Raw genomic sequence first — 19,251 nt, 5'->3', positions numbered from 1 at the left:
TTTTGTTTGACTGTTTTAAACAATGTAAAACCAACCATCCCTAGAAATTTCTGAAGTTTTGCAAGGTTCATTAGTAGGGTTTTAAACTTTTTTTTTTAAAGCAACGCTAATTTTCACTACCAAAGTATTTCATATTATCTTAACCTCTTTTCAGACTCAAAATATTCCTTTTGATCCTGCTGACTTCCGCTACTTACAAGTTTATTTTAATGCCCCAAGTGCAAGATCTCATCTTAATTTCTGGCTAAGGCCATGTCCAAGATAAAGTTTCTTCAATATCCGGTGCTACAAAGACTGCTGTATGAGATAACCTCACCTCGTAAATCAACCTTGTCTTCCTGAATTACTTCCTTTTGAGCTCAGGATCAACTGACTGTTTTGCTGGACTTGCTCGCTAAAAGGTATTTTCTTACATATTTCTATACTCTCAGCCACTCATGACAGCTTGTTTATGTTTATGTAGTTCCTAATGCAGATTAATATTAAACTCTAGCAACTAAAAATAGCAGATTTCCAAATTGTGTAGGAGCTGTCTGGATCATATAACATTCATTCAGCCAGGGTGGCTCACTACTTACTTTCTGAGAGATGTGCACACAAATTGAAATATGGCACTGACTGCTGAAGTGGCATTGATGCCACTTGGAAAGATGTGGCCTCCTTGGTTACTGTGGATATAGGACTTATAAAATAGTTTTCTCACTCTTTCTTTTGGAAAACTCCACATTACTTTTTTACTATCTTCTGCTTAGCAAGTACCTTTAACACTAGAAAAGCGGACAGGATTCAAAGTTATTTCATAACCAGCTTTGGTAGTTACCCCTTCAGTGAACAGAGGTTTTAAAATAGATATAGAATGGGAAAAACTGAAAGGAGCATTCTGCTATGGAGCTCTTCATGTTATTTATGTGAGTACTTTTTACTTATAGACAAGAGAGGAACAAACAAGCAAAACTCCACACAGTCCAAACAAAACCACACAAACTTTCAGGCCCACAACCAATACTTCAGGTATGAAATAAAAGCCATTGCATTTAAGCTAAATACAGTGTAAAAAAAACTGTGCAGGAGTCCAGTTAATTAGAGTTGGTAGGTAGTTTATACAAACACACAGCCATACCATACATGCCAATGTGACATCTTTGTTCACCAGTCTAAATGTCTCACTATGTATCATATCTTGCCTCCATCCTTAGAATATCATGACTATAACATTCCTGGCAACATCTACCTTCTAAAGAAAATAACTTTAAACTCCATAGGAAGATTCAGTGACATTTTAGCATGCCTTTATTTGGTTTGCCTCTATCAAAACACCAGGAAAAACAACATATACTCACACTCTTTAATCTTGGTAAGTGAAAGAATGGTCACCCTTAAGAAACTCAGTTCTCTAAAGGTAAATATCCTTAAGTGCTGGAGCACAGGCAGAGCCAGTCAGGAATTATGTGATTCCCTGAGACTGGGCATACTCCATATGCATGCTTGAGCTATCCCAGGCTCTTCAACTGACTGTTCAGAGTGGTAGAATTCTAAGCAGCTTCACATTTTGCAAAATTTGAAATTGCTTTAAAACTGGTTTGCTATAGGTTGTTAATGTAGTACCTTTTATTCCCCTAGATGAAATGGAAAATGAACTCCCCTGAATGCAACAATTAATGCACTTTATACTAGGTAAGGAAATGCAGAAATACAGAGTTCAACTCAGCATTTTAATTCAGAAAGCTTCCTGGTTTACTGCTAAAATTCAAATGAATCACAGGCTTGATTCTCTTATTTGTTTTCCATGTAGTTTCATATTAAACAGGACAAGAACACACCCTGAAAAACAGAAGTGTGTAGGAGTAAATAATTACATTTCTTTGCATTAGTTTTAGCACCAGACAGGAAGAACTTGGATGTCCTTCCAGACTCATTAAAAAAAAAAAAAAAAAAAAAAAAATGCTCAGGAAAGATGAGTGCAGTTTTGAACTCTTGGAAAGAGACTCATTTTTTTCTTGAGCAAGTCACAGTCTTCCTGTGCCTCACTTTTTTCCAGGGATAAACAGGACACAGGGGAATCTTCTGTCATGATGTTTATATAATACTCAACACCATGGTTTCCTAGTGTACTACTGGAACACAATTAATCACCATAAATGTCCACTTTAGAGGAGTAGGAGAGAAAGGGGAAAAAAAGTGTTGAAACTACGACATTCCAAGTATCTCACTTCTGGCTTCCCCAGACAGCCAGTGGATGCAGGAGGTTAAATGTAGTTGCACATTATATGGAGGAAAAAAGTAAAATAAGCAGTACAAAAAGGAAAACAACTTTTAAGTTACACATTTCTTACACCCTGACCATTAAAGCACATTTTTATTTCAAAGTTCCTTGCAATTAGCTGAATGGCTTCAAAGAAACATTCCTTTTGGGCAAATACATAACCTATTCAGAAAACAGCACTCCCGGTAGCCTGCAAAAATAAGTTACTAAGCAGAAGTAATGAAAGAAGCAGAAAGGCTTGCCAGTTTGAAAATCTACTCTCCTGAGCTTATTTTCTACACATTTGTCCCTCATACAACTTTCATCTCTCTTAGCAGTAGATACTGTGTCTGATCTCTCACTTTCCCTTGCACCTTAGCTTCTGATCCCCTGCATTTATCCTTGTCACCTCAGTCTTTTTGCTCTAAAACTGGCTGAGTTTTAAAGAAAAAATCCTGGTAATGCACAGCTCAACAATCAGTGGTTAAAAAGAGATTTTCTTAAAACTGCTGGCTCCTCTAGATCAGAAACCAGCAAAAAACAACAAAAGCCCCACAGCAAAAACCAAACACTACATCTATGCTGGGTCAGGACAACTTTCTATAAAGCTGAAATACTCAAGAGTAACAATTTTGATATCTGAACAACAGTGGTTAGATTAAAGTTATAAACATATATTTTATCTGGCCTTTCAGTTAATCATTACACTGCTAGAGAACACTTTTTTACCTGAATTTTTACTCAGTGAGCAAATAGGTTGTCCAAGTTCTTCCTCTCTCCTCCAAGACTACAAAGTGTAATTTTCTTTGAAGCACAATTTTCTTTTTCTCATGAAGATAGCCTTGAAAATGTGAATTTATGTAAACTAGTAGTAAGGTCTAGATGGGACATATTTCAGCGTCCTCGTTCCTAAGCCTTCTGTCAAATGAGTGAAGAGGTAGCTCACACAATCCTTTCTTCTAATACTGTAATGCAAAATACATCACAAATGGTATGTTTTGAATCATAGCTTACATTAACTTCTCCTCAAATCTCTGCTTTTAGATCTTTAACTACAGGGAACAGTAACTATTAAGCTGGATTAGCAGGAAGCCCTAGGAAAAAATTTCCAAGCCTAGAAACGTTAATGACCACATTCAGATGCAAGTTTCATGCAGCTCAGATGATTTTTCCACTGAGCTCTACGTACAATCACACGTGGAATCTTTGAGACAATTTTCAAGAACTGCCTATAATTTCTCATGTAAATGATGTACATAATTACTCAAACTTTTCCCTTCCAAATGCTTACAGACGCTGAGCTGTGATGTGCAGCACATTTAGGTACTGCGTACACAGCTACAACAAAAAGATCTCTCCTGTCCAGAAACACAAGCTAAGCAGCCTTACTGCTGGTGAGAAAAGTAAGAGGGATTATGCAGTTATGATGGAGCTTTGAGGCTGAGTCTCTGTTGCAAAGGAAAAACAGGGTCAACACATTTATTAAAGACAAAGAATAAAAAATACCTGCATCAACTTTCTCTCTTTACTTTTTTAAATTACAAATAAAAAAGGAAGGTATTTAGGGCCAGTGTAACCAGTAGTCTAAGTACTAAGTACTAAGTGTACTAAGTACAACAAATACGTCTTTTTAGTACAAAATTCATAACTGCTTGTAGTAAGCAGTAGTAAAGTACTGGTAACATGAATACTATTTCATGAAAAAAAATTAGTCTCTGTAAGCATAGGGGAAAAAAGACCATTCATTTTGTGAGGATATAAAGGCAATTTGTTTTATAAAGATTACAGTATTTTGACTTTTAAAAAGACTCTCAAATCAATTTCATTGCCTTAAAATAGTGGACAAGACAATCTTGAATTTGAAGATCTCAAACTTGTTTAAATTTAAGTCTTAGAAATTGGTTCGCTCGCCTGTTAAACAACTGACTCTCTCATGTACTGAAAAACAGATCACATCATACAAACCACAAAAGAAGCTTTGTGCTTCAGATTTTCAATCCCATGGGGTTATGGCCATCATGATTTAACTGCCTTTCTTTGCTACATATTGTATCTGCAGCTATTTATGTTTGTTTCTTTTCAATCCTTCCTCAAAACCTAATACAAACAGCTATGATAGGTGGATTTTGGTTTGCACAGGTGCAATCCAGTGCTGCAGTTCTGGTAAACTGATGTGGGTGTCGAGGACACGACAGTATTTTTGCTGTTTTAAACTCACAGAACTGTTTATCTGCAGTCAGAGATGAAGAATTTAAAGTAGCATAGTTAAACTGTAAATATTCATCCATTTCAAACGAGTTTAAACTCTCACTTTCAAGAAATCTTCTAATTTTGTTGTTTTTCTGGAAAGGCAAGGGAAGTCAAAGACCAAATTGGTCAGTAAATCAGTTTGACTTGGACATTGAAAGGGAAACTTTGTCTTAGGCAAAACAATTTGAAAGGCTTATTTTTTGTAGAAGATCATCAAGTGTTTAGGAAACAAGTTCTCAGTGCTCTCAGCTTCATAAGATTCTGTAGTACTGTCCTGTTTACAGAAGGAATCCATCAGTCCTACAAACAGGATTCAGAGTCTTCACTCTATCCCGCGCTCAGAGCCCCACTATCTGTGAGAAAGTATGCTTAGGATAGTGAGAGCGTATTTTGGAACAGTAGCCCAAATAGCTCCAATGACCTCTGGCGAGGTTAAGCACTCAAAACTGAGGAAATTCCAAAGTTCAGGTTGCTCTGGCAACCCTGACTGAGGAATGAGTAGCCAACTCTGCTCATGCACAAATCAACACGTGAGTTGCCATGATTTTCACGTGCTTTTGAAACACAGATGAAAACAGCACCTGAACAGTTATGCAAGGCCTTAACCTGAGGGCTGCAGCACGTGTAAAGGCCCTACAAAACACGGTAACAAATGGCTGTAATGGTTATTTGAGTGTGTGCACAGTCTGAGAGGTCATGCCTTAAAATGCCTTTAACAAACCTAAAAGCTAGACCACAGACAGCTGACCTGAAAAGTTATGCATTAAATACATAGACAGTGAACTACGTTTTTAAAGTTTTAAAATATTTTTAGTTTTTATGCATCTGTTATAGTTGACATCTAAGGAATGACCTAATTAGCTTTTCTGAAGTCAAGTATCTGAAGATACGTGTCAGCATCTAAAACAAGTTCTAAGAAGTGTTATAAAATAAAGAAGTACAAATTATAGACCCTAAATATTTGTGCTAAGTTGTTATATTTTCCCCTTTAATATACTAGATTTTTATCTTTCCTTCCCCCTCACAATATTCTTGATACATAGTTTTTTGTAACTGTTACGACAGGAAGTAATAAATTTCTCTATCAAAGATCTCATTTCAAGTAATGTACTGTTTAAGTTCCTTTTTCATCTCTCTATTGCCATAAGATCTAAGCAAAAACACACTGTAACTAAGGGTTCAAAAAAGCCACAATATTGTAACTTCACAAATCCTCACCTTACCTAATGCAGAGCAGTAACAAGATAAACAAGTGCTGTAGATACATTATTTTTTTGTTCAGAAAAAAACTCCTGAGTTACTGACTGAAAAAGAACAGAAAATGAAAGGGAAATACACTAATCACAACTGAAGCACAGCCTTTTAACACAATTATGATTTATCTGGAAAATACAAGAAAACCACTGCAGCTGTAGCTGCTCAATTATTCTGATCTACAAGGAAAGAAATTGGTCATTATTTAAATTCTTCTGTTTCTCTCATCATTATTTTAACTACAGTCAGTTCAGTGCTCTAAAATGGAATTCTACAAAGATTCCTATTAAAATTATTAAAAAGTTATACACCTTTACCATAGAAACAAAATTTTTAATTTGAAAATATCGTGAACCTTGAGTGGGACATAAGTGATAAAGAAATAAAGCCACCTGGAAGTGTACAAATTGAAAAGAAAAAATAAAAGCTATTCTCCAGTCATCCTACCCAGGCTTTTACTGCCCATCAGCTGCATGTCACCCAGCGTGTATTTCAAATAAGACCCACTAGCACCCCCCCAACACACACCACAAAAAAATAGGATTAAGTGCTTTCTGTCTGGTCTGGACAATTTCAATCCCTTCTGAAGCAGAACAGAGGTGTCTATCTCCTTCAGTTAAAGTGCTGGGAGACTGAATGAATCCTGTGATGACCTGTGACTATTCATGGTAAAGGATGAGGTCACTAGGAAATATTTTGATTTCCTATTACTGATACAGGAACTTATTTCACAAAACCTGAAATTCATCCAAAGAGGTTCAAATGAATGTCAGTAATTTTTGTCCACTCTTGCATTTAGAATCCAGGTTCAAATCACTTAACTAGCAGTGATTTAGTAATCTAACACATCCAGGGTCATAGTGTAGCTCTGAAACTTAAACTCTGTTGTTTTCTTAGTAAAATTATGATGGGGCAGACAATAAAAGAAAAAAAAAAGAAGAAAAAAACACTCCACAAACAGGTCCTCCTCCAAAGTCTGGCAAGTATATCCCATGAGGAAAACACATTAAACTTGAATTAAAAACTTGTTCATCTCTCAAGTACAATTACCTCTAAAGGTCTCTTTTTCAACAAGGGTGTGGGAAGTGGTTGGGTTTGTAGCACATAAGCCAAAGCCATGAACTGAACATTCTGCCACCTCAAGAGAAGGGAATTAAAACAAGCATACTTCTTGGACAACTTTTTAATTATATTTACTTTGTAATCTTGCAGTGCTAATACTGTAATATTAGTAAGCATCCATGTGATAACACATTTAACTTTCTCATTATTTTCCAGTAAGTAATAATTGAAGGAGCTCTGGTTAAAAGCAAACTCAATAATTACACTGATTACTTGGTGGATTTGAAGAGACTCTGGAGCTGCAGTACACTCTAATATTGTGACAGGAGCTTTTCAGTCTTACAGTTATGGTCATTATTCACAAAGGGAAACAATGGATTCCCAAACCGTTGACAAAGAGAAGCAGTTTGACATAAAATAAACATAAAATAAAAATTATTTTAATTCATTGGGATATATTACAAAGAAAAATAACCAAAATCTACAGCCCTACAAAGCAACAAATTTTAATAAATGGGTACAAGCTGAATAAAAGGAAGAGTAATGACTTGGTTAAACCTCAGAGGGAAGCAATGCCAAAGTCAGGCACCTCAAACAAAGAATGGGTAGATGGACCTGACATATGGGTGCTTTCTTTAGAGGAAGCCTCTGTTTGGAGTGCAAGTCATTCCAGCTAATGGGTAAGTCTTGTCCATTGACAATCACATTAGCCCTTTTTGCTATTTTAGTCAAATAAGGCTAATCATTTAGCGTGCCTAATTTATATAGCCATGAGGGTGGGTTATCAGCACAGATGTACTGAAGCATAAAAGACTTGGGAACACTGACCTATCTGTCAAATTTGATCAAGCCCAGTGAAATTCAATTTGTTAATCTTGCTTCACAATCCTACCCTCATGCACTCTAAACACTAAAACATTTTGTATTGCACTGAGGAACACAGTCTACAGTGAGATTTAGTTGGACTAATCAGACTCACGTATGAGTGATGTTAACAGTTGGAGCAAGGGATATGACTTTTAGAATTAGAAGGCTAAAAGTAGGACTGAAAATCTGTAAATATTGGTAATATGTATTTGCATGCCCAGCTCTTACCTTAGAGTGCAAGACAACAATGTAATACTTTAATAGTAACTGCAGAAAATAAAAGAAATCAGGAACGTTTTCTCATTAAACAGAGAGGATGCTGGTTTTGAGTGTATATATATACATACATACTCAAGCTTCAAAAATTAACCAGGGCCAGATATTCAGCTCTGGACTTCTCACTTCTCTAAAATAGGGATTAATACTAATTTTGTGCCTAAAGCCAAGGTTTCTGAGGTCAAGAGAAGAGCATAGCTCTCCTAGTACCCACCCAAAGGAAACATCTTTTCCATCACCTACCTAAGTTTACCTCAGTCATGAAGTTTAGCCTTGGTCTTTGAATCCAGTACTACCCAGAGATGTCCATGTTTCAGTGAACTGAAATAGCACAAGCTCTTAGCAGTTGATTTTTTGCTGTTTCCAGTTGACTCTAGGAGTGGCTACATTTGTACAGATTATTTTTCCAACATTTGCAAACTATGGCATATGTAAATCTGCAGTTAGAAGAATCTCAGTCCTGGTTTGTTTCATGACACTCATCCAGTTATCCTTCTGAAGGAGTTTTCTACCTTATTTGTTCTCTCAGCATACAGGACAAGAGAACATTCCTGTTTTCCAGTCCCTGCCCAAATTGCAGACAGAAGCTTACTGGATTGAATTAGAGAGAATCAAACTTGAATAATCATTATGGTCCTCAATTTGAGACAAATTGGGATAATAACTGTATCCAAGTATAGACTCCAGCAGATGCATTTGGTCCTTAAATCATACCAGAATATTCAAGAAATAGTTCTGGAACACAAAGAACATCAGCTAGAGGAGAATGACCACAGCAGACTTAACCTGTCTTAAAACATCTTATCTATTTCTAGTTATGAAGAATAATAAATAAATGAATAAGGTAAAACAACCTTCCCAACTAATTGAGCTTTTACTAAGTAAAGGACTAAAACAATATGATTCTTTATTGGTACAGGTAGACACAATTCTGAATCATAGGGAAGTATTCAATTAACATTGATGAGACTTGACAGATGCACTGTCTGGGAAATATCTTGGTTCTCCTCCCATTAGATTTATTTATATAAGCCCATTTTCAATGTTACACTGATTATCAGTGAACATTAGACTAAAAAAGTAGGTAATGTAAAGCCACAAAGTCAACTCTCTTGAAGAGGTTGCCAATCTGCTCATGACCTGCCCATGCACTTTGGAAACAAACTCCACATACCACTGGCATGCCTTTTTGTTTTAGAGCTTGGTCACCAACACCTCTACAGAACAACTGTGAACAGGACCTGCATGCAGCTGGTTCACACAGAACAGCTCTTCCAGCATTTGCTTTGCTTCTCTGTATCATGATAACTCAGTGAGGGAGTTAAAAGTGATGTTGTTTGGAAACCTGGAACAATTTATCATAATTAAATGCTAAAATGTAATGGCACAAACACTCTGAAAAGGGTGTGTGGAAAAGGAAAAGAATATGAGAAACAAACAAACAACATAAAATCTGTCTGCTGACCTCAATTATTTTCCTAGCATGAAACCTAGAAAAAAAAAGTGTATTTCTTAGGCAGTCATATATTGCCATTTAATCAGTTATGCCACATATTATGAGGCTATCTTTCCATAACATGGAAACAACACCCAACACTAAACATCTATTGTCTTTCTCACAACTCTGACGGTTCCTGGAAAAAAATAAGTGTCTAATTTGAAAATCAATTTAAATATAAAAACTCTTTTTTCTTTCTTGAGTTTTCTGAAAAATGGAATCAATCAGTGCATCCATGATATCATCAGTGTGTGCTGAGCTGGGTATAAATCATCACAGAAGAGAGACACTGAGTTCCACATGTATGCAGGTAATTTGTGGACAGAGGTTCCATATCCTCATTAAACAGACATGGCCTTCTATGCTACTTTGGTTACTTTATAGCACTAGCCAGAATCATAATCCAATGTTTGCAGTGGCTAAAAAAACATTATAGTTTCCTAGTTTATGAGTTATGGTTTGGGACTTGTTTTACTTGTTCTCTCCTTAGACATGTAAGGGGAGTTCAATGCTTCCCTGTTTATATGTTATGTGAGGAGTGAAAAAATAAAATCCCAATTATCCTCTGTTGGTTAAAATCTTGTTTGAATAAGGTTTTGCATTCATAAACAGAAGGGAGAAGGAAATATATATCTAATTTTTTCCCTATTTGTCTAGGGCTTGTTCCATTGATGTGAAAAGTTATTTGTGTAGTTACATCTATCATGTATTGACATTCACAATTAGCAGTCTGTTAAAGCTTACACATTTAGAATGAAGCGAAGACTCATATGTGGGTGAGAAAAAAACCCAAAACCTTGGAGATTCTTTAAACTAAAAATCCTGGATAACGACTTCCAGACTAATCACAGCTGGCCAGGTGGTGAGGTTTGAAGCTCCACATTAGTCTCTGGATAGAAAGCTCCAGTGGAAGAGCAGGAAGAAGATGAGGAAGAAGCAAAACTGCAGCAACAAGAGGCTGATGTCATCATCATCATCATTAGGGAAGAAGGCACAGCATGGGTGTCACTATTTAGATTTCTAAAGCTTTGCTGAATTCTTTCCCATTGTGCACAGGTGAGAACATGGCCCTACCCAGACACTCCTTTTAGGAGCTGACACTGAACGTGTGTGAGCACAAACCCCAAGGCTACCGAGGCCTAACCACAGAAATTAACTTCTCTTCTTGAATGCTGTAATGTTGAGAGAAGATCTTTTAATTGCCTTACCATGAGAGCACCAAAAGACAGCAAATCCTGTCTTGCATCATAAGCCTTTCCAGTGGACAGCTGGGTAAAACACAGTTCTTAGCTCCACTTCTGGATATAAATGTCGACAAAAAGATACACATTCTAACTCATTAGGCTGTGAAGATAATTGTTAGGCAAACTATTTTGAATATATACATCATAAAGAAAATTATGTATATTTTTATATATACACACACATTTTTATATACCTATGTGGGCTTGTGTGTGTAAAATACAGATATATACTACCCAGCTAACCAGAAGGCTCGGTGAAAACTGTTTTTAAAGCACACTGAAATAAAAAACTAACATATACAGTATGGAATGTTACCACATGGCTGAAGATGTGTTTAAGTTACCATACAGCATTAAAGCAAAATAAATCTCTCTTACTTCAATATTCACGTGTCTGAGGGGGAATTGCAGGCTTTCTTCCTTTATTTTACTTTCAATTTTCTTCACTTAACTATTGAACCAGAGTGTCAATAGTGAAATCTGTGTGTCAGAGAACTTGATAAATTCAGAATAATTATTAAAAAGTAAAAAAAAGAGAAACATACTTAATCTCAAAATAATATGGTGTAAAATAAAGCATTATTATACCTGCAATGATGTCATCCATCTGCTCCAAAGCTGCCTCCAGCATATGACTCGCGTCAGAAGCCATCATCTGGGATTTCTTCAGATCTCTACTCTTTCTACTGAAAAGACAGATGAAACCATGTGTATTACACGAAATAACCTGACAGAAAAATATGTCACTGTTACGTTATAAATCAAGCCACAGAAACACAAGTCCATGCTAGCAAAAATAAAGCCTAGTAAGAAGAAAACTAACAATAAACCTGTTCCTATTCTTGATAGATGATTTGGGATTTCTGAGGTTTTAATTAATCATTGATTCATTTTTTGAAGAGACTTTACTAAAACAAGGAAAAGAAAACTAAACAACCTCAAATACTGGAAGCTTGAGATGCCCCTACTCCTCATCCTTAACTATGGCTTCCTAGATTCAAATTCAGTGCATCTCAACCTTTTGCTCTGTGGGGAAAAAAAGTAGATTGACTAGGGTTCAATAAAGGAATGGAGACATAAACAAAACTATAAACAAAACTCCCCCTTTTTGATTGCTGCCTTAAGAGTAAAGACAATTCTGAAAGTTTTTACTCCTCCTTTCTATATCCCTATTCAATCTTTCCACCACTTCTTTCATGACACTGAAAATACAATTCTTTCTGTTCAAATAACAAAGATGCCCCAGGTATGAATTGTCTGAAGTTACTGCTGTCTCTTTAAAACAGGATTAAATACATTCATGTTACCGTCTGACATTAAGGATAACAAACAAAATCTTCCAAAATGAGTCTCTACTTGTGAGTTGGTGTTGCTGGACTCTTAGACAAGTAGCAGTCACTGTTGTCAACATATGACATTTCAAAGGGGAAAATAATTTATGCAGCCCATTTCACTGCCAGTGAGAAAATTCCCTGTGAAATAAGGCCCTTTTGCACGTCATTTCATTGTTGAAGCATGAGACCAGTGCCCACACAGTGAGGAACATACTTATGCATGACTTTCACAGTGCTCTAACACACAACTCAAAATACTGACAAAGCCTACAAAGGGTCACAGTATTTTCATTTCTCTTCCATGAAGGGTGCAATTCAGCCTTTTGACATTCAGTCTTCTGACACAGCAAGTTTTAAGATCTGTATTTAAAAACTGTTCAATTTTGACAGCTTTCTAAGCCTCACAAAAGACATCTGTCTGACAATGGATAGACATGTCCTTCAAATGACTCAGGTTGTAGGTAAGTGCATAGGCAATGGCCCTATGTTTGTGGGGCCTATTTGTCCAGTGCTACTGAAATGCCATTAATCTGTATTTATTGTGTCATTACTTACACTAAGAAATCAAGTATTTTGAATTTAAATAAATATTACAATAATCTTTAATGGCAATTCACATAGACTTGCACTGTGTTCATTCAGTGACAGTTCAGGCACTGGCCACCAAGGCCAATTGCATGACTGGTAGCTAAACCACTCACATTTATTCTCTCAGCTGCAGCCTGACTAAACACTGGAATGTAGAATCAGCACCCAGGATAGTTAGCTTTAAAATAAAATCTTAATAATTTTTTCTTTCAGTGGGACTGTCGGGGCAAAAAAAACAATCTCTAAAAGTACACTTATGACTGACTCCAAATTACTGCATCACAACTGATATTCAGTCTCAGTAATAAGCCTGATTCAATGAAAATTTGTACTATCAAGTCAAAATTATTTTCTTCTCTTGCAAACTAAGAATCCTGAGACACAGACTTTTCTCCATAGTCCTGGTGAATTATACACAAAGAAAGCTAATTTATTAGTAACCTCTGTATTATCAGTGCCCTATGTCCATGCCAGTCAATGTATATAACCCCACTATCTAGAGAGACAGATGCAGGAATGAGTCATAAACTACAACGTTCTAATTTGAACTCTGCCATTTATAGCTTGTCATAATGGGTAAGCCATTATCTAACTTCAGATCACATTGATCTGAAGAGCAATGTGAGAATGTGTTATCTTTAGTGTCACCCAAGGCAAAGATTAATGTAAATGAATGGTTGTTTATGGACTTTCCCTTTTTTGTCAAAATAATCTTTTAAGTAAGAACAATGCTAAATGTAACTAAACTTTACCAAAATACATGTCACACAAATATTTCATTTAATGGTACTGGAAATAACAAAAATTGTGCACAGAATAACTGGAAAGTCAGCTGATATAAACTTAAAATTTCAGATCCCTTGCACACATGAACTTTACAGACACTCCCTCTGATTCTGTTTCTCCAGTTAGTTGGTTCGGGGAGATTTCCATCTTCTGTTACCACATTTACATGCCACTAAAGACTTGAGAGATCCCCGATTCTCCACTGCAGAGAGCTTCCTTGCTTGCAGTATTTCCTCTAGTTCAAAGCAGCCATAACATCAGTAATAATCACCTTAGTGAAAGGAAATCCACCCACATGAGCAGCTGCCAGAGAGGCACCAAGGATACCCTGTGCCTTTGGCGGATGTGGCCACCAGCCACTCCCCCAGAAATGTATGGCCACCAGCTGTGCTGGTAAATCAGGACAGCAGACTGGCTCAAAATCAGAAGGAGGAAAAAGAGTGAAAAATACTAAAAATAGCATAGAGTTTCTATTTCTAGATTGCAGTCCATACCCTTCTTTGCGCTGTAGGCTACTTCTCCACGGGCTTAAAGCAGCTAAAACACAGCTGTTGTTACAACAATAAATGCAGAACTACCATTTTTCTGAACATCTAATATTTTTATATCTACTATTTGACCACCTGTAGTGACAAAGGTACAGAAAATGCTGATACACTCCATCACAAATGTGAAAATTTACTTATAGAAAAACCTTCCATCAAGACCTTGGCAAAATCCAGGATGTTTTGCTGAAAAACACCACCAGAAGTAAGTCTTCTATCTCCTCCCAGCCTCCACACTCAGCCTGTTTTCTCACCTGTACCCACAGTGTATTTGCTGCTTAACTGCACTAAGGTAAAGTAAAACCTGCTTACCAAACAACGATTTATTAATAAAAGCAATGTTCTTTGCTCCATAGCGATAATGTAATATTACTTGCTTGACATCTTTTTCTAGACAGACCTGTTGCTTGTGCTTCAGGCAAGTCTTACTTTCCCAGACACTCCCTTCTTACAGCCGGACTGTTCTGAGCAATACTGTGAAAACAGCTCACTAGATCTCCTGTGTTTTCAGTTACCATTTCTCATCTAGTTCTATACAAATACCTGTAATTATGGATTCTTTTTCTAATACTATTAAATAATAAGACACCTGTATCAATCCCTCAAATAGGATTCATCTATTTGCTGGTATTTTAATCACAGTTCCTTTTACAGTTTTCATTCCTGAATGACATCAACAGATGCAGAACATGAAGACTTACTTAATTATGTAAAAATATACATATATTTCGGAAAAAAAGGTTTTTTCAGCTTTGCTAAGGACTGAACAAAACCTATCCCTAATATTATAGTACAAGCTTTAATATTAGCAAATTCTAACCTTCAGGACTTAGTAGATTAATTTATATGCCAGCAAAATACAAGAACCAATCCACTCACCTTTTGAGGTCCCTAAGAAGAAAAGAATTTACTTTTTTGCCTGATCAGTTAAAATTCCTCACTATTAATAGCCAAAGTTTTACTATTAAGCAGACACAAGTCTAAATTATTACCAACCCTTCTAAGCCACACGCTCATACTAATTTAGAGCCCAGCCCACAGAGATATTGCAACCCTGTTTGTTATAATTACCTAAGTAATGAGATCTTCCAGGAAGTGCAGACAGAGCAAACTGGTCTGAATCTCTTAAATTTATTTTGTTAAGCTAGTTTTACCCTATAAGTCTCAGTCTGAGATTTGCATTTCAAATAAAATGAAAAAGCTCTGGCAGAACTATTGTGCTTAGAGTCAACATCCCTTGCAAATTTCTTAACCTACATTCTGTATGTAAAACTACAGCTTACTGTGTCCAAAAAAACCATAATATTTAACAGACGTATTGACTATGAACAAGATGTTCTTCAGAATTATGGAAAGCTTTAATTAAATTTGAATCTTTTACGGCTGGCTTGAACCAGCAGCTATCCAGAGGTAAGAATGTTAACATTTAGGCAACTCAGATGTTTTCCCAAGGTTGCTCCTAAAAATAAGGTTGCCAATACTATCAGTTATGGAGAGGGATGTGTTTTTTGACAAGAACTCCAGAAATCCAGATCTTTGGATCTCGTCTGTGGCCTACAAATTCCTCTGCCGTTTAGCAGACATAGCTAACAATTAACTACCACCAGTATTTTTTTTCCCTGGGATGAATAAATACATGTTTGTAAACTGTTTAAATACTCAAATTCAAGCATTACACTGCTTTGTACCTAATGGTATAATGAAATAACGAGTGCCTCGGGTAAGCTTCAGAAGTCCCCCACGCCCTTCTTCAACTGCAAGACGACTCCTGCCCTGGAAGGAAGAAATGTGCACAATTTCCACCCTCGCTATTTCCCACCTTGCTTCTCCCCCAGCCACATGCTCTGTTGTATCCAGACACCCCACAGGAGCACAACTGCTGATTCATGTCTCCCACTGGCTCCGCAGGACTCAGGACACCGTCAACTACAAAAGCTATAAATGCATATTTGCATCCTGGCCTTTTAGAACCTGCCATAACTCTCTAATTAAGATAATCCTTAGTCCTAAATAACCATACACAGCTGCTGGGAGCAGAAGAATTCCTGATGATCACTAGAATGACTGCCTAAGGAACACTACTTATACAGGATGCTCCAGGGCTACCCAGTCAGAAATCCTATTTCTCTGACAGGCTGAGAGAGTTGGAGCTGTTCAGCCTGGAGAAGAAAAGGCTTCAGGGAGACCCTCCAGCAGCCTTCCAGTACTTAAAGGGGGGGCTACAAAAGAGCTGGAGAGGGACTTTTTGCAAAGGCATGTAATGACAGGACAAGGGGTAATGGCCTTAATCTAAAGAAGAGTAGGTTTAGATTAGATATTAGGAAGAAATACTTTAATTGTGAGGGTGGTGTGGCACTGGAACAGGTCACCCAGAGATGCTGTGGATGCCCCATCCCTGGAAGTGTTCAAGGCCAAGCTGGATGGGACTTGGTCTAGTGGAAGGTGTCCCTGCCCACGGTAGGGGGATTGGAATTAGACGATCTTTAACATCCCTTCCAATCCCAACCATTCTATAATTCTCTGATTATGGTTCAAATTCATTTTATTTCTTAATACAGGCACTACTTGCTCTATTTCCCCTTCATATGCTTCACTGGAATAGGCAGAAGGGTAACAAAATTCTTTCACTGATTACCCATTACGTAATAAGTAAAAAGAAGACTATTTTTATTTTCAGCAAGAAAGTATGAAGTGTCCACACTAAGGCAGAGGGGAAAGTTTCATAGAGAAATACAGATTAGCCAAAGTTGAACAAAGACCTGATACTGAACTATTTCAGGTAGAACTGCTAAACTCTCTGGTCAGTGTATTGCTGGGAGTCCTTACATGAAGGGACATCCTTAGGTGAAGCACAGTGCAATACCTCCATGATGAAAACCAGTTAACTTAATAAGCTAAAGTGGCTTATACAGGCAGCTGGGTATTACCCTGGCACTGTAAAACCACCACCTTTGTGCGCTACTGATAAAAGTTAGTGACAAGCACTAAGAACTATGATGCTTCTAAACATATTATGCTAAATAATTTGATTTAAGATACAAAGGGAACTGAATGTAGTTAAATTTACTGCACTATGAAGTACCAAAGGCAAAGCTGAACATTTCTTTTCAAAAATAAACCCATTAAGTTTGCTAATACAAGTCTGAAATTCGGGAGAAGGAAAAGAGAAAGCACCCTTTAAAAAATGCTAAATCTGACTGATACTTTATGATGCTTTTAAGAACACAAATCACCTCACAGCAGCTCCTCCACAGGACTCATGGATATTGAGTTACAGTTACTATTGGTACCATACCCAAATTTCATTACTCATGTTTGTACAAAGTCTCATCCTTACATATAAAAGCTGACATTGACAGAATGGCATGTGCAAAGTGAGCTTCCTTCAGCTCCTCTCTATAACAGTTCTAGTAACTGAGAACCCTGCATTCCTTCAGTGTTGTTTTAAGCATTGTTCATAAAAGCTTAATAAAATCCTTCTTAATTTAATTTTAAATGATCAGATATTTTAAGTTTTCGGTGTTATACATGATATAAAGGAAAATGTTACAGCTTCCAACTTTGCAAATCTTCATTCATTATTTGTTACTGTATTAGGTGAAAAAATACCCTAATTATTTTAGTTCAATACTCATCTAACTACTTCCAAGTGCTAACTAGTTCAAATTAAAAAAAAAAAAAAAAACAACAACCCCACAATGAATAAATGCTTTGGATTTAAACTTCTGCTGAACAAAGCATTACCTGGTAAAATACATGAAAGTTTCTGAAGCAAAATGTGAACATTTCTGCTTTTAAAATAAACACAAATGTGAATGGTAAACAAAAGTCAGATTTTGTATTACAGTTTGCATTTAGTTCTAAGAGTTTTAGAATTAGAAAGAGTTGGATCCTCAAAATTCTGACATTTAAAATAAACTATGTTTATCTCTTTTTTTTTCCAGTCTCAGGTATTCACCGGTCTCAAGGTCACAGCTTCAAATTTTCTTCCATGAAGGTCAGCATTTCAACTAGATCTTTGAAGCTACTTAACTCCAGATCCAATGCCTGGGAAGCTGCACACACCACACCTTCCCCCCACCCTCGCCCCATGAAAGTAAATTCATGCTCTAGAAAATTGAAAGGTGAGAAGTTATAATAAAAGTAAACACAGAATTCATGCACAAATTAACTCTTTGCCCTGCAGTAAAGCAGAGGACAAACCCCTTGACAGAAATTAAGAGACATCAGATATAAATTATTAGCAGAAGTTTTCAAAGCTATCCTCTATCGAAATCATACAAAATTAGACAAGCTATACTGCTGGAAAGAACACTCTAAACCTTGAGAATTAGGAATAATATTTCTTATGGTTCATAAATTGTTCTTGGGCTTTTTTCAAAACTCTCTGAGGTAAAGTCTGGCCAGGACAACTGGATCAGGTCAGTTCCTTATGGAAAATCCTACTGTCCAATTTTTATTTGGCTTTGTGCATTTCAGTAAGTTGTGTAAATGGAAATAAGTTGATTAGAGGGAAGGAGCACCTCTCCTATGAGGAAAGGCTGAGAGAATTGGGGTTGGTCAGCCTGGGAAAGAGAAGCTTTGGGGAGACCTAATTGCAGCCTTCCAGTACATGAAGGGAGCTGACAAGGAAGATGGGGAGAGACATTTTACAAGAGCATGTAGTGACAGGACAAGGGGGAATGGATTCAGACTGAAAGACAGTAGGTTTATATTAGATACTAGGAAGAAATTCTTTACTGTGAGGGTGGTGAGGCACTGGAATGGGTTGACCAGAGAAGTAGTGGATGTCCCAACCCTGGAAGTGTTCAAGGCCAGGATGCATAGGGCTCTGAGCAACCTGGTCTAATGAAAAGTGTCCCTGACCCTGGCAGGGAACTGGAACTAGATTATTTTTGAGGTCCCTTCCAACTTCTATGATTCAGAAACAACTCAGCAGAACAAGCACTACTACTAACTTAGTTTATTAATCTAAGTACACATGTATAAATCCCACTAGGGATATAGAAGTGTACATAAGCTCTGTGAAACAGATTTTGCACTAAATTCTGCAAGTACCTTTTGGAATATTAGTCTGAAAAGGCAAGATGCTTCATTGAAGGAAGCCAGTGCCAACGTAAGGTCAGAAGATCTGATATCTCAAAGAAATGTAAGGAGGTCCAATTTTCAAATCTTCTCCATTTCTTCAGTTCCTTGATGTACACAGAGGATCACTGTAAAAATCAGCTGCTTTGCCAACAAAGAGCAAACACTCCTCAGCCAGTTGGCATGGTCTACAGAGCCCATGCTGTCCTTGGTCCTAGTG

General features: G+C 36.9%; 1 protein-coding gene and 1 long non-coding RNA gene across 2 annotated transcripts in view; one reads left to right on the top strand and one right to left on the bottom strand.

Annotated features, from left to right (window-relative positions):
- The window catches only part of PPFIBP2 (PPFIA binding protein 2), an 84,037-nt gene extending 69,183 nt beyond the window's left edge, over positions 1-14,854 (bottom strand). The window contains exons 1-2 of the mRNA XM_027651043.1: positions 14,826-14,854; positions 11,282-11,376 (exon numbers count right to left, since the gene is read on the bottom strand). Coding sequence (XP_027506844.1) covers positions 11,282-11,348 — 67 coding nt within the window. The 5' untranslated portion in view covers positions 11,349-11,376; positions 14,826-14,854. The remainder of the gene's footprint in view (positions 1-11,281; positions 11,377-14,825) is intronic.
- LOC113950810 lies at positions 361-18,029 on the top strand. The gene is made up of 4 exons (XR_003528891.1): positions 361-401; positions 12,418-12,488; positions 14,090-14,151; positions 17,897-18,029. It is a non-coding gene; the product is annotated as an uncharacterized LOC113950810 (long non-coding RNA).
- The last annotated feature ends 1,222 nt before the right edge of the window (positions 18,030-19,251 follow it).

The sequence above is a fragment of the Corapipo altera genome, unplaced genomic scaffold (assembly GCF_003945725.1).
Source record: "Corapipo altera isolate COAL_440 unplaced genomic scaffold, ASM394572v1 78, whole genome shotgun sequence".
Taxonomy (NCBI): Eukaryota; Metazoa; Chordata; class Aves; order Passeriformes; family Pipridae; genus Corapipo; species Corapipo altera.
Note: the sequence above shows the minus strand (reverse complement) of the source record. Positions and strands in the feature narration are given on the sequence as shown.